This window comes from Chiloscyllium punctatum, chromosome 22 (assembly GCF_047496795.1).
Source record: "Chiloscyllium punctatum isolate Juve2018m chromosome 22, sChiPun1.3, whole genome shotgun sequence".
Taxonomy (NCBI): domain Eukaryota; kingdom Metazoa; phylum Chordata; class Chondrichthyes; order Orectolobiformes; family Hemiscylliidae; genus Chiloscyllium; species Chiloscyllium punctatum.
Window position 1 is genome coordinate 52635705 of NC_092760.1, and position 12283 is coordinate 52647987.

Below are 12283 nucleotides of genomic sequence, written 5' to 3' on the forward strand. Positions count from 1 at the left end.
TCGATTTGTGTCAATTTATGACAAAAAAACACAAAACACTGGATACTATAGAAGCTTAAGTGGCCAAGTACTTTCTAATATATTATTACAAATTAAAAATTAAATGATTGATTGCTCTGCAATTTAAATATTTAAGTTTTAAACTAATTTTTGAAACAGATTTGAAAGTAATTGTTATAATTAAAACATGACGCAGATTGTTGTTATGCAAAGTAATTGTCAAAGTTTGCAAGAAATGATCATGGCCTCAGTACTGGATATAACTAAAGAAATAAAGAACAAGTCCTTCTGAAATGATTCAGCCTGGATTGTTTTGCACCATGCTGTTGCATTGAAATTGTTGAAATCTGACCATGTTACAGTACATACTATTGCATTTTTATGGATTCAAATTGTAGATACTGACACAGTCTAACAATGATATCTTGAGCATTTTAATATCCTGTGTTGTTCCATTGAACAATAGGCTAAGGCCTGACTATGGTAAGGTTTGGCGTTGTTATGTTATGTGCTGTTACATAATCTAGTATTAAAGGTTTGACAATGTTAGTATGAGAAATGTTCACAATATCAATATTATGTAACTTGATTTTGCTTCTCCCCCACAGCTAGAAAGGCCGACAAAGCAAGTTCGTGAAGCAGAAGAACGATTGAAAGCAATCCCACAATTCTGCTTTCCAGATGCCAAGGACTGGAGCCCAGTATCGGATTTTACCAGGTAAAGAAGAAGATGGTTGTCTTTAATCAGTTCAGGACACATGGTATTTTGGTATGCAATTATAAATGTTTATGAAAGATGCAACAGTGTTTTATTGACAGTTTATGTTGGATTTGAATGAACTAAAAATGAGGAACAAAACATGTATTGTTGGTGAAATTCAGCAGGTCTGTTAGCATCTGTGAGAAGAAAGCAGAGTTAACTCTTCATTGGAACGAGCTGCTAAGTTTTGCCAATAATTTCTGTTTTTGTTTCACATCTCCAGCATCTGCAGTTATTTGTTTTATTTAAAAATGAGGAACATTGTTAACCCCTTCCACCAAAAATTGTAGCCAGAATCTTCTGCACTTGGAGGATTGTGCATTGAGAAGCAGTAGGGCCACTTAATTAGAAGGGAGGTGGCATGCCCAAATCCTGCCGTCTTCCCACTTTCACTGGAATTAAATTCATGATGGGAAGCTCCATGGTCACCAGTAGAGGCCGAGCAGGTGTTGTTGTGTGGAATGTTTATAGCTGCCAATGCCTGGTTATAAAAGCAGCATAACCTGGTGAAACGCTTTCACGTACAACAGTCCTTAATAAAAGTAAAAGTCACCTTCACCAAAATAAAACCAGAGCAGTTCAAGTGAACAGACCTTCAAGTGATATTTTAATTGATTTATTGGTCAGTCCATTATTACAGAATGTCAATTTGGATGGTTCAGTGCGGAATCTTGTCGTTTAAACGATTAGTAGAAATTGACTGCAGTGGATGTCTTGGTGAAAATGAAAAGCATTTCATCTGTCAACATTTATTTAAGGAGAACTCTCTCTGTTAGTTTTTAATTGGTCTTGCTTTTGAGTAACTTACAACAATCATCTGTTACAGTGAAACCTTCTCATTCATGCTTACTGGGGAAGATGGTAGTCGGCGGTTTGGTTATTGCAGGCGATTATTAGTGAGTATGCATCTCCTAATGAGGCTTTCTTTCCCACATACAAGCTAAACTGTCCCCTCAATCAAAGTGTAAGATGTAACACTAACTATTTTAATTATATCCCTTTCTTTCCCTGATTCTCTAGGATATCGTATGGAGGAATTTTATTTTTCTGACCTACCCAGTAGCAGCTTGAGGTGATACTTATTTTAAGCTGCTGCCTCATTATAATAAGAAGTGCTTTATTCCTCACCCAGAGTGATCAATCCATGAATGGGAAGTGGCTTTTGGCCAGTGTGCAGTTGTGTAGATAATGACTACAAATGGCTGTTGAGACAAGTGTGGGAAAGGAAAAGGTTCGGGGAGGGGATCATGTAAGAAGGAAGTGGGGATCCATGAAAGAAGAAAACACGAGATTTCATTGTGGAGTTTGGGTGAGTAGCATTAAAATCCAGCCAAGTGGTTTGTTAATACCCAAATTCCATTTTCAAATTTGTTTGGGTTGGAAATGATGAACTGGATCTACTTATGTCAAAAGCTGTTGTGCGCCAGGATCCTTTGGAATTCCTGGCCGGCATATGTGGACAGTGATTATCTGGGAAAGTACAAGTTTTGATGGGCAGCTTTACAGTCCCTGAGCCTGTCTGAAAATGTCTTCAGACTGACTTCAGAAATTACCAAATAATTTCCCTAGAACTCTGCTACTGCCAATTTCTGGTTCAGTGGACAGTGTGCTATTGACATCTTGACATAGGAGAATTGCTCCCATGACTTCTCTATCCCTCCCCTGTCCAAGTTAGACCCCACTTCTCCACCCCTACCTTAAGGGAACCGGCCTCCCAGCAGGAAGGGGTTTTGTGAGTAAAATGAGGGCTGCTGGGAGTGAAGACAGCTCTTGCAACCCATGTTTCCATGGAGGGATTTCCTTCCTTCACAGTCTTGCTTTTAACTCTCTGAAGAGGGTTTTCCACCTAGTGTTGGCCCACTCACCTATCCGTAATATGGCTATTACTGCTAGTGGTGCTCCTGAGGCTGCTGAGCTTCTGGCCTCTGAATAGGGCAGTTGCTGTTGGATGTGTGCCCAATTCTTACTTGGCTGCTACCTGTAAAATTTAGTCTTGGTTCCTGCTGCTGGCCATGGTAAGGGTGTTCTCCTACTTGTGGTTCTTCTACTCCTGGAAATTTCGGTTCTTGTCTTCGAAGTCTCCTGCAAGTGCAGTCAAAAATTGACATCTAGTACTAATATTCTGAATGAAGGAGCTTGCACAATCTTACACTTAAAGAAAGTGGCCCAACCCAAGCATTTTGCATCTATCTTCTCTTTGAGGTCCCAACATTCCTCCTTCATCTTTGCAAGTCTGAAATTAAGAGTTGTTGCAATAGCATTGAAAATTCATATTTTGGATACTTGTGTCTTTAAACCAAAAACTCATTGTGTAATCTTCAACTGACAATACTGGTGAAGCAAGCAATATGTCCACTGTTTTAATGAATCCCAATAAGTGGACACCATATAGATATCTTGGCAAATAGCACTGATCAAATCTGTGTGTTTTAAAAAGTGGAAGGCATTGCATTATATTTTACATTTATCTAATTAGCATATTGTTCAGTAATTTCACAGAAGCTGTGCCTTGAGAAAACATTGTTAGGTGGGTAAGATTGCATGTGGTTCCATTTGGTGTTATACATGACTGCTGAGTGACTGGCCCTGTATTAAACTTACAGCTTAGGTGGTCAGCAAACAAAACACTACTCACGCAATTTCATAACTGATTGATTTTGGTTTGCAGTCACATTAGCATCATCTGTTAGTTTTGCTCAGGAATATAGGATTTTCTTCAAGCTTAAAGTTTAGAATTCGTAAGGCCAGTTGGATGATGAAAATATTGATGTGACAGTCAGTGACAAAATAAAGAGTCTGTAGAACAGGAGCAAATACATCTGAAAACCTGTGTTTTTTTTGTAAACCTTGCTCTCACAGAACTGATCTTAATAATATTAAAATAAAATAGATATGTATATCTGTCTCAATTAAATGATCAGATGTAGACATCCATATAGGCTAGCAATCAAACAATTTGTCAATACGTATGCGACCATAATAGTTTATGCTATTGTATCAGCAATTTGGAGACCTGGAATAAACTGAGACATAAGTTCAAATCCTACAATGGTATCTGGGAAGTTTAAATTCAGTTGATTTAAGTAAATTTAAAATAGAAAACAAATATTGGCAATCACCACCACAAATCTATTGTAATTTTGGGGGAAAAAAACAACTGGTTTACTAACTTCCTTTTAAGAAGGAAAGCCACTGTCCTTACCTAATCTGGTTTGTATGTAACTCCATCATGTGGTTGACTCTTACCAATCCTTGGCATAATAACTCAGTAGCAACAACACTACAACAAAACACAAAAATCCATGTGGACTGAGGAAGGTGATTGAAGAAAGTGGTTTACTGCCATCATCTCAGGATAATTAGGAATGGGCAATAAAAGCTGCCATACTATCCAGTGCCCACATTCTGTGAACTAATTTATTAAGGTGGTAGTTAAGATTAGTAGTCACCCACAAAAACCATTATGGAAATTTAAAGAGATACAAAATGAATTAATGAAGTAGTAGATTGTTTAGTTTGTATCTGATTCTCTTTGGAAAGTATCAAATAGCATCCCCACTATGCATTGATATCTGTGACAACATTTACCTGGCACCATTTATTGAGAGGATATTCGTATCAGCATTAGGAGCATGCCCCATTGCATGCAGTTTGTAATATAATGCTGCCATTTTCAACCATGTTGCTCCATGCAATACTGTCTCTTAAAGTTGGAGACCCAAGCATTTGTTCAGCAGTTGGAAGGGCACCACTATTCAAAGGGATTATCCACTATTTATAGGTTAGTTATTCGTTGATTCCTGCAGGATTTGTCTGGGATTTCTAGCAATACTGCGAGTTTGCTAGTGTTGTTTAAAATTGTTGAATTTGATGGCTCATTTCCATAAACAGCAATGTGATAATGACCAGAAAATTTTTTTCATGGTGCTGTTTGAGGGTAAAGTATTGGCTCAGACACCAGGATTAATTTTGTTACTCTTCTTTGGAAAAAAGACCATGACCTCTTACATCTACCCGAGCAAGCAGACGAGGCTTGTGTGTAATTTCTCATCTGAAAGACAGCGCCTCTGACAGTGCAGCATTCCCTCAGTATGGTACTAGAATATCAGCCTTTCTCTTTGTGCTCAAACCCTGGAGGGTGACTTGAATTTAGAACATTATCATTGAAAGGTGGTTGTGATTAGAACTAAGTATTATCTAGCTGAGAAAGTGAATGCTTCTAAAATACTGAGCTAATGCATAAGGTCCCTGTATATCTCTCAGAATAATTGCTGCTTAAATATGCCATTGTAATGCTCATATTCAAATCTGTCCAATAATTTGCTCAAATAGGGAATGTAAATGTCCAGGGAAGAGAGACTCCCACTGTCCACTTGTCCAAAAGTGAGAGTAAGTGAAGGATAGGCAGGCAAAAAATGTACTCCATCCACTGATAGATGGCTGTGGTGTTTAGGGATTATAACAATCTAGATGATCTGAATAGCTGGACTAGGAAGTGAAAGATTCTACTGTCTAGGATACAGTCTTGTGTGACTAATGGAGATACGTTATGCAGCAATTAAAGCAATGCAGGAAATTTTAATCCCTTCTGATTCATAAATGTATGAGCACTTTGTTCGAATACCCCAGTCTGCTTAAAATGCAGATAGTTGGCATTTTTGTGTTGTTGATTTTGAGCAAAAGTTAGTAAATTAATTTTTTTTCACTTCAGACACAGAAAATATAATGGCTGTGCATCCTTTCCAAGGTTTGCTCCTACATTTTTGGTAGCACACAACTACAAACATAATACTTCGACTTTGTGGTCTGTGGTCTTCCACAATTTCCTTTTTCTCCACTGCCACAATACCCGAATTTCCATCCATAAAATGTGAAAAGTTTGGCTTTGTTACTAACTCTGCTCCAAGAGGATGAGCTGGGGATCTCAGTCTGGACTAGAGGTACAATAGCAATATCAAGATTAAGCCAATTATTTTCTGACTGACAAACATTCTGTTTGAAGTCCATTTTAATTTGTCATGATATCAACTGTGCGTCTGGCCCCATTTGGAAGCAGTTTTAAATATTAAGTTTCGAGCATGTCACTTAGCAACATAGCTAGTGATTAAAACAGACCTCAAATGTCATATCTTGAGTTTGTGATGTCACAGGGGATATGGCTTCACAGGATGTGCACCCTTTGTTACTAGGCCTTTCCACTCACCTCTTCAAAGGATTCATGTTGCAAGTGGGAGAGCAAGTTCTCACTGCAGCCCAAGCTGTCACGTAGGCAGCTGTCTTACATTTAAAACTATCACTATGCTTCACCACTGACCACAAAATCCTAGCTATTATGTTTGTAATTATGTGCTACCAAAAATGTAGCAGCAAACTTTGGAGAAGACTGCACAACAATATACTGGGGTGTATTTTCTGTATCTGAAGCAAAAGAAAAATTATTTAACTGATGTTTTGCTCTAAATCAATGACATAGAAATGCCAAACATCTGCAGTTTAAGTAGACAGGGGGGTATTTCAGACAGTGTGTTCATATATTTATGGATAAGAAGGGATTAAAATTTCTTGCGTTGCTTTGATTGTTCCATAATGTATCTCCAATGGTCATGCAGGACTCTATCCTACACGATAGAATCTTTCACTTCATAGTCCAGGCATTGAATCAGTAAGCAGTGTACTTTGGCATTAAACTAGCAATAGTCTGTCAAACTATATGGATCCTTCCTTGGATTGATTGCAGCAATTTCCAGTCAATTGATATAAATCCTTGCCTGAGCTAATAACTGCACTAATCTGTTTTTCCAATTAGAGCCATCCTCAGAGATGTAAAACTTGTTCTTTTACCTCCTCCCCCCTCATTGCCCAATGCCCCAAATATTTCTGCAGATGAATCAGCAATTTATTTGTTCTTCTCTTAATCTAATTCAGTGTATTTTCTGCTTACAATATGGTCATCCCTACACTAGAGAGACCTTGGGGCAGACTGCATGATTGCTTTGCAAAATGCCTACATGTAATCTGCAAACCTGACCCCAAACTTCTCATTGCTTGACATTAGAGAGTCAGAGGTCTGCAGCACAGTAAAAGGCCCTTCAGCCCACCAGGTCTATGCCTGTCAAAAACGGCCGCCAAACAATTCTAATCCTCTTTTCCAGCACTTGGCCCATTGCCTTGGCATTTGCAAGTGTACACCTAAATATTTCTTGAATGCTATAAGGGTTTCTGCCTCTACCATGCTCATGAGGTGAGTTCATGATTTCCATCACCCTCTAGATGAAAACAAAGTCCTCACATCCTCTCTAATCCTCCTGCCTCTTACCTTAAATCTATGCCTCTGGTCGGTAATCCCTCCATCAAGTAGAAAAACTTCTTAGTATCTACACCCATCATAAGTTTATGCATCTCAAGCCTGTTCCCACCTCAGACTCCTCTGCTCCAGTGAAAACAACCCCAGTCTATCCAATCTCACTTCGTAACACAATCTCTCCAACTCAGGTATCATTCTGGTAAATCTCCTCTGCATCATTTCTAGTGCAATCACACCTTTCCTATGTTGTCGATTCCAGAACTGCAGATAAGGCTCACACTCAGCCTACTCTGGATCCAATTTACTTGGAATTGCAGACCATGGTTCTTATGTGGGACCTTATCAGAAGCCTTGCTGAAGTCCAAATAGATGACATCAAATGCATTGCCTTCATCTACACACCTGGTTACCTCTTTGGTCAGTTGTGATCCTCTTAACACAACCATGCTGACTGTTCTGCATTAATCCCTGCCTCTCCCAATGTTAATTACTTCTGTCCTACAAAATTGTTTCCAATATTTTTCCCACCACTGAATATAGGCCAACTGGCCTGTAAGTTTCTGGTTTATCTCTTGCTCCCTCCTTCAATAACAGTTCCATATTGGCTGCCCTACAGTCCTCTGACTCCTCTCCTGTGGTCAGAGAGATATTGAAAATTATGGCCAGCATACTTGTTATTTCCTCCCTTGGCTCACTCAACAGCCTGAGATGCATTTCATCCAGCCCCTAGATATGTATCTACTGTTCAACCAGCCAGACCATTCAGAACCCCCCCCCCCTCTCTATGTTAATCTTTTTAAGCATAATCCAGTCCATCTCCCTGATGTCAATCTTCACATCATCCCTCTCACTAGTGAACGCCTGTACAACAATTCACTTAGAACCCGACCTACATCAGCCAGCTCCACACACAAGGTACTACTGTGGTCCTTGGCGGGCCCTACTTTTTCCTTGGTAATCCCCATATCGAGTCACAGAGATGTACAGCATGGAAACGATCCCTTTGGACCAACTCGTCCATGCCGAACAGATATCCCAACCTAATCAAGTCCCACTTGCCAGCACCCGGCCCATATCCCTCTAAACCCTTCCTATTCATATACTCATCCCGATGCCTGTTAAATGTTGCAATTGTACCAGCCTCCACCACTTCCTCTGGCAGCTCGTTCCATACATGGACCACCCTCTGAGTGAAAAAGTTGCCTCTTTTATGTCTTTCCCCACTCACCCTTAAATCTATGTCCTCTAGTACTGGACACCCCTGCCCCAGAGAAAAGACTTTGTCTGTTTATCTTATCCATGCTCGTCATGATTTAATAAACCTCTATAAGGTCACCTCTCAGCCTCCGACGCTCCAGGGAAAACAGCCCCAGCCTGTTCAGCCTCTCCCTATAGCTCAAATCCTCCAACCTTGGCAACATCCTTGTAAATCTTTTTGGAACCCTTTCAAGTATCACAACATCTTTCCGATAGGAAGGAGATCGGAATTGCATGCAATATTTCAAAAAGTGGCCGAACCAATGTCCTGTACAGCAGCAACATGACCTCCCAACTCCTGTACTCCATACAGGAACTTAAGGAAAGCATACCAAATGCCGCCTTCACTATCCTATCTACCTGTGACTCTACTTTCAAGAAGCTATAAACCTGCACTCCAAGGTCTCTTTGTTCAGCAATGCTCCCTAGGACCTTACCATTAAGTGTATAAGTCCTGCTAAGACTTGCTTTCTCAAAATGCGGCACCTCGCATTTATCTGAATTAAACTTCATCTGCCACTTCTCAGCCCATTAGCCCATCTGATCAAGATCCCGTTGTACTCTGAGGTAACCTCCTTCGCTGTCCGTTACACCTCCAATTTTATGTCATCTGCAAACTTACTAAGTCTACCTCTTATGCTCACATCCAAATCATTGAGAAAATGACAAAAAGTAGTGGACCCAGCACCGATCCTTGTGGCAGAGCTCTGGTCACAGGCCTCCAGTCTGTAAAGCAACCCTCCACCATGACTCTCTGTCTTCTACCTATGAGCCAGTTCTGTATCCAAATGCTAGTTCCCCCTATATTCCATGAGATCTAACCTTGCTAACCAGTCTCCCATGGGGAATCTTGACGAATGCCTTACTGAAGTCCATATAGATCACCTCTCCCTCTCTGCCCTCATCAATCCTCTTTGTTACTTCTTCAAAAAACTCAATCAAGTTCATGAGACATGATTTCCCACGCACGAAGCCATGTTGACTATCCCTAATCAGTGCTTGCCTTTCCAAATACATGTACACTCTATCCCTCCGGATTCCCTCCAACAACTTGCCCACCACCTAGGTCAGGCTCACTGGTCTATAGTTCCCTGGCATTTCCTTACTACCTTTCTTAAATAGTGGCAGCACGTTAGCCAACCTCCAGTCTTCCAGCATCTCACTTGTGACCATCGATGATGCAAATATCTCAGCAAGGGGCCCAGCAAACACTTCCTTCGCTTTCCACAGATTTCTAGGGTACACCTGATCAGGTCCTGAGGGTTTATCCACTTTTCATGCTGCAACTATATAAATCGCTAGTGCAGCCACACTTGGAATATTGTGTTAGGTTCTGGTTGCCCCATTACAGGAAGGATGTGGAAGCATTGGAAAAGGTGCAGAGGAGATTTACCAGGATGTTGCCTGGTCTGGAGGGAAGCTCTTATGAGAGAACCTGAGAAACTTGGTTCTGTTTTCATTGGAAAGAAAACGGTGAAGAGGGGATTTGGTATAGTAATGCAAGGTGATCAGAGGGTTAGGTACGGTAGACAGTGAAAGTCTTTTTCCTAGGATGATAACATCAGCTTGTACGAGGGGGCATAACTACAAATTGAGGGGTGATGGATTTAAGACAGTTGTCAGAGGCATGTTCTTTACTCAGAGCATGCCCCCCAACAACCCGCCCTTCCTGGCACCTACCCCTGCCACTGCAGGAATTGCACAGCCTGCGCCCACACCTCCTCCCTCACCTCCATCCAAAGCCCTAAAGGAGCCTTCCACATCCATCAAAGTTTCACCTGCACATCCACCAGTGTAATTTATTGTATCCGTTGCTGCAGATGCGGTCTCTTTTACATTGGGGAGACTGGACGCCTTTCTGCAGATCGCTTTAGGGAACATCTCCGGGACACCCGCACCAATCAACCTCACCGTCCTGAGGCCGAACATTTCAACTCTCTCTCCCACTCTGCCGAGGACATGCAGGTCCTGGGCCACCTCCATCGCCACTCCCTCACCACCCAAAGCCTGGAGGAAGAATGCCTCATCTTCCATTTCGGAACACTTCAACACCAGGGCATCAATGTGGACTTCACCAGTTTCCTCATTTCCCCTCCCCCCCACCTTACCCAGTTCCAAGCTGCCAGCTCAGCACCATCCTCATGACCTGTCCCACCTGCCAATCTTCCTTCCCACTTATCCATTCCACCCTCCTCTCTGAGCTATCACCTTCATCCCCACCTCCATCCGCCTATTGTACTCTTAGCTACCTTCTCCCCAGCCCCACGCCCCTCCCATTTATCTCTCCACCCCGGAGGCTCCCTGCCTCACTCCTGATGAAGGGCTTTTGCCCGAAATATTGATTTTTCCTGCTCGGATGCTGCCTGACCTGCTGTGCCTTTCCAGCACCACTCTAATCTTGACTCTGATCTCCAGCTTCTGTAGTCCTCGCTTTCACCCTGTGATAAGGGCATGCACTCCCTGCCTGCCAATGTAGCTAACTCAGCTTTAAACAATCCTTGGATAAGCACATGGATGGTGATGGGATAGTGTAGGGGGATGAGCTCACAGGTCAGTGCAACATCGAGGGCCAAAGGGCCTGTTCTGCACTGTATCGTTCTATGTTCTAATCTATCCTGTCTTCTTAGGTCATCCACCATTCCCTATACCTAACAGCCTTTCCTTTCACCCTAACAGGATATCCTGTCTCTGGACTCTTCATGTCTAAAGGCTTCTCATTTTCCAGCCATCCCTTTACCTGCAAACATCTGACCCCAGTCAGCTTTATTGAGAAATACTGTGAAAATTAGCCTTCCTCCAATTTAGAACGACACTTTTAGATCTGGTCTATCCTTTTCCATCACTATTTTAAAATTAATAGAATTATGGTTGCTGGCCCCAAAGTGCCCACCCACTCTCACCTCCGTCACTTGTCCTGTCTTATTTCCCAAGAGTAGGTCAAGTTTTGCATGTTCTCTAATAGGTACATCCACATACTGCATCAGAAAATTTTCTTATATAAACTTAACAAATTCCTCTCCATTTAAACCCTTAACACTATGGCAGTGCCAGTTTATGCGGAAAGTGTGCCAAGAAGGCTAAGATAAAAGGTAGGGAGGAGGGACTTGGGGGAGGGGAGTTGGAAATGTGATAGGTGGAAGGATGTTAAGGTAAGGGTGATAGGCCGGAGTGGGGTTGGGGGCGAAGAGGTCAGAAAGAAGATTGCAGGTTAGAAAGTTGGTGCTGAGTTCGAGGGATTTGACTGAGACAAGGTGGGGGGGGGGAGGGGAAATGAGGAAACTGGAGAAATCTGAGTTCATCCCTTGTGGTTGGAGGGTTCCTAGGCGGAAGATGAGGTGCTCTTCCTCCAGCCGTCGTGTTGCTATGGTCTGGCGATGGAGGAGTCCAAGGACCTGCATGTCCTTGGTGGAGTGGGAGGGGGAGTTGAGCCACAGGGTGGTTGGGTTGGTTGGTCCAGGTGTCCCAGAGGTGTTCTCTGAAACGTTCCGCAAGTAGGTGGCCTGTCTCCTCAATATAGAGGAGGCCACATTGGGTGCAGCGGATGCAGTAAATGATGTGTGTGGAGGTGCAGGTGAATTTATGGTGGATATGGAAGGATCCCTTGGGACCTTGGAGGGAAGTAAGGGGGGAGGTGTGGGTGCAAGTTTTGCATTTCTTGTGGTTGCAGGGGAAGGTGCCGGGAGTGGAGGATGGGTTGGCGGGGGGTGTGGACCTGAGGAGGGAGTCACGGAGGGAGTGGTCTTTTCGGAACGCTGATAGGGGAGGGGAGAGAAATATATCCTTGGTGGTGGGGTCTGTTTGGAGGTGGCGGAAATGACGACGGATGATACGATGTATATGGAGGTTGGTGGGGTGGTAGGTGAGGGTTCTGTCCTGGTGGCGATTGGAGGGGCGGGGCTCAAGGGCAGAGGAACTCCGATTTCTCCTGTTTCCTTATTTCCCCTGCCCCACCTTGTCTCAGT

The 12283-nt window shown here is 42.6% G+C and overlaps 1 protein-coding gene across 12 annotated transcripts in view; it reads left to right on the top strand.

Moving 5' to 3' along the window:
* The window catches only part of dennd2b (DENN domain containing 2B), a 462540-nt gene that overhangs the window by 364136 nt on the left and 86121 nt on the right, over positions 1 to 12283 (top strand). For all 12 annotated transcript variants that reach the window (XM_072592318.1, XM_072592325.1, XM_072592315.1 and 9 more), the window contains 2 exons: positions 609 to 718; positions 1587 to 1656. In XM_072592318.1, the coding sequence (XP_072448419.1) occupies positions 609 to 718; positions 1587 to 1656 (180 nt within the window). The remainder of the gene's footprint in view (positions 1 to 608; positions 719 to 1586; positions 1657 to 12283) is intronic.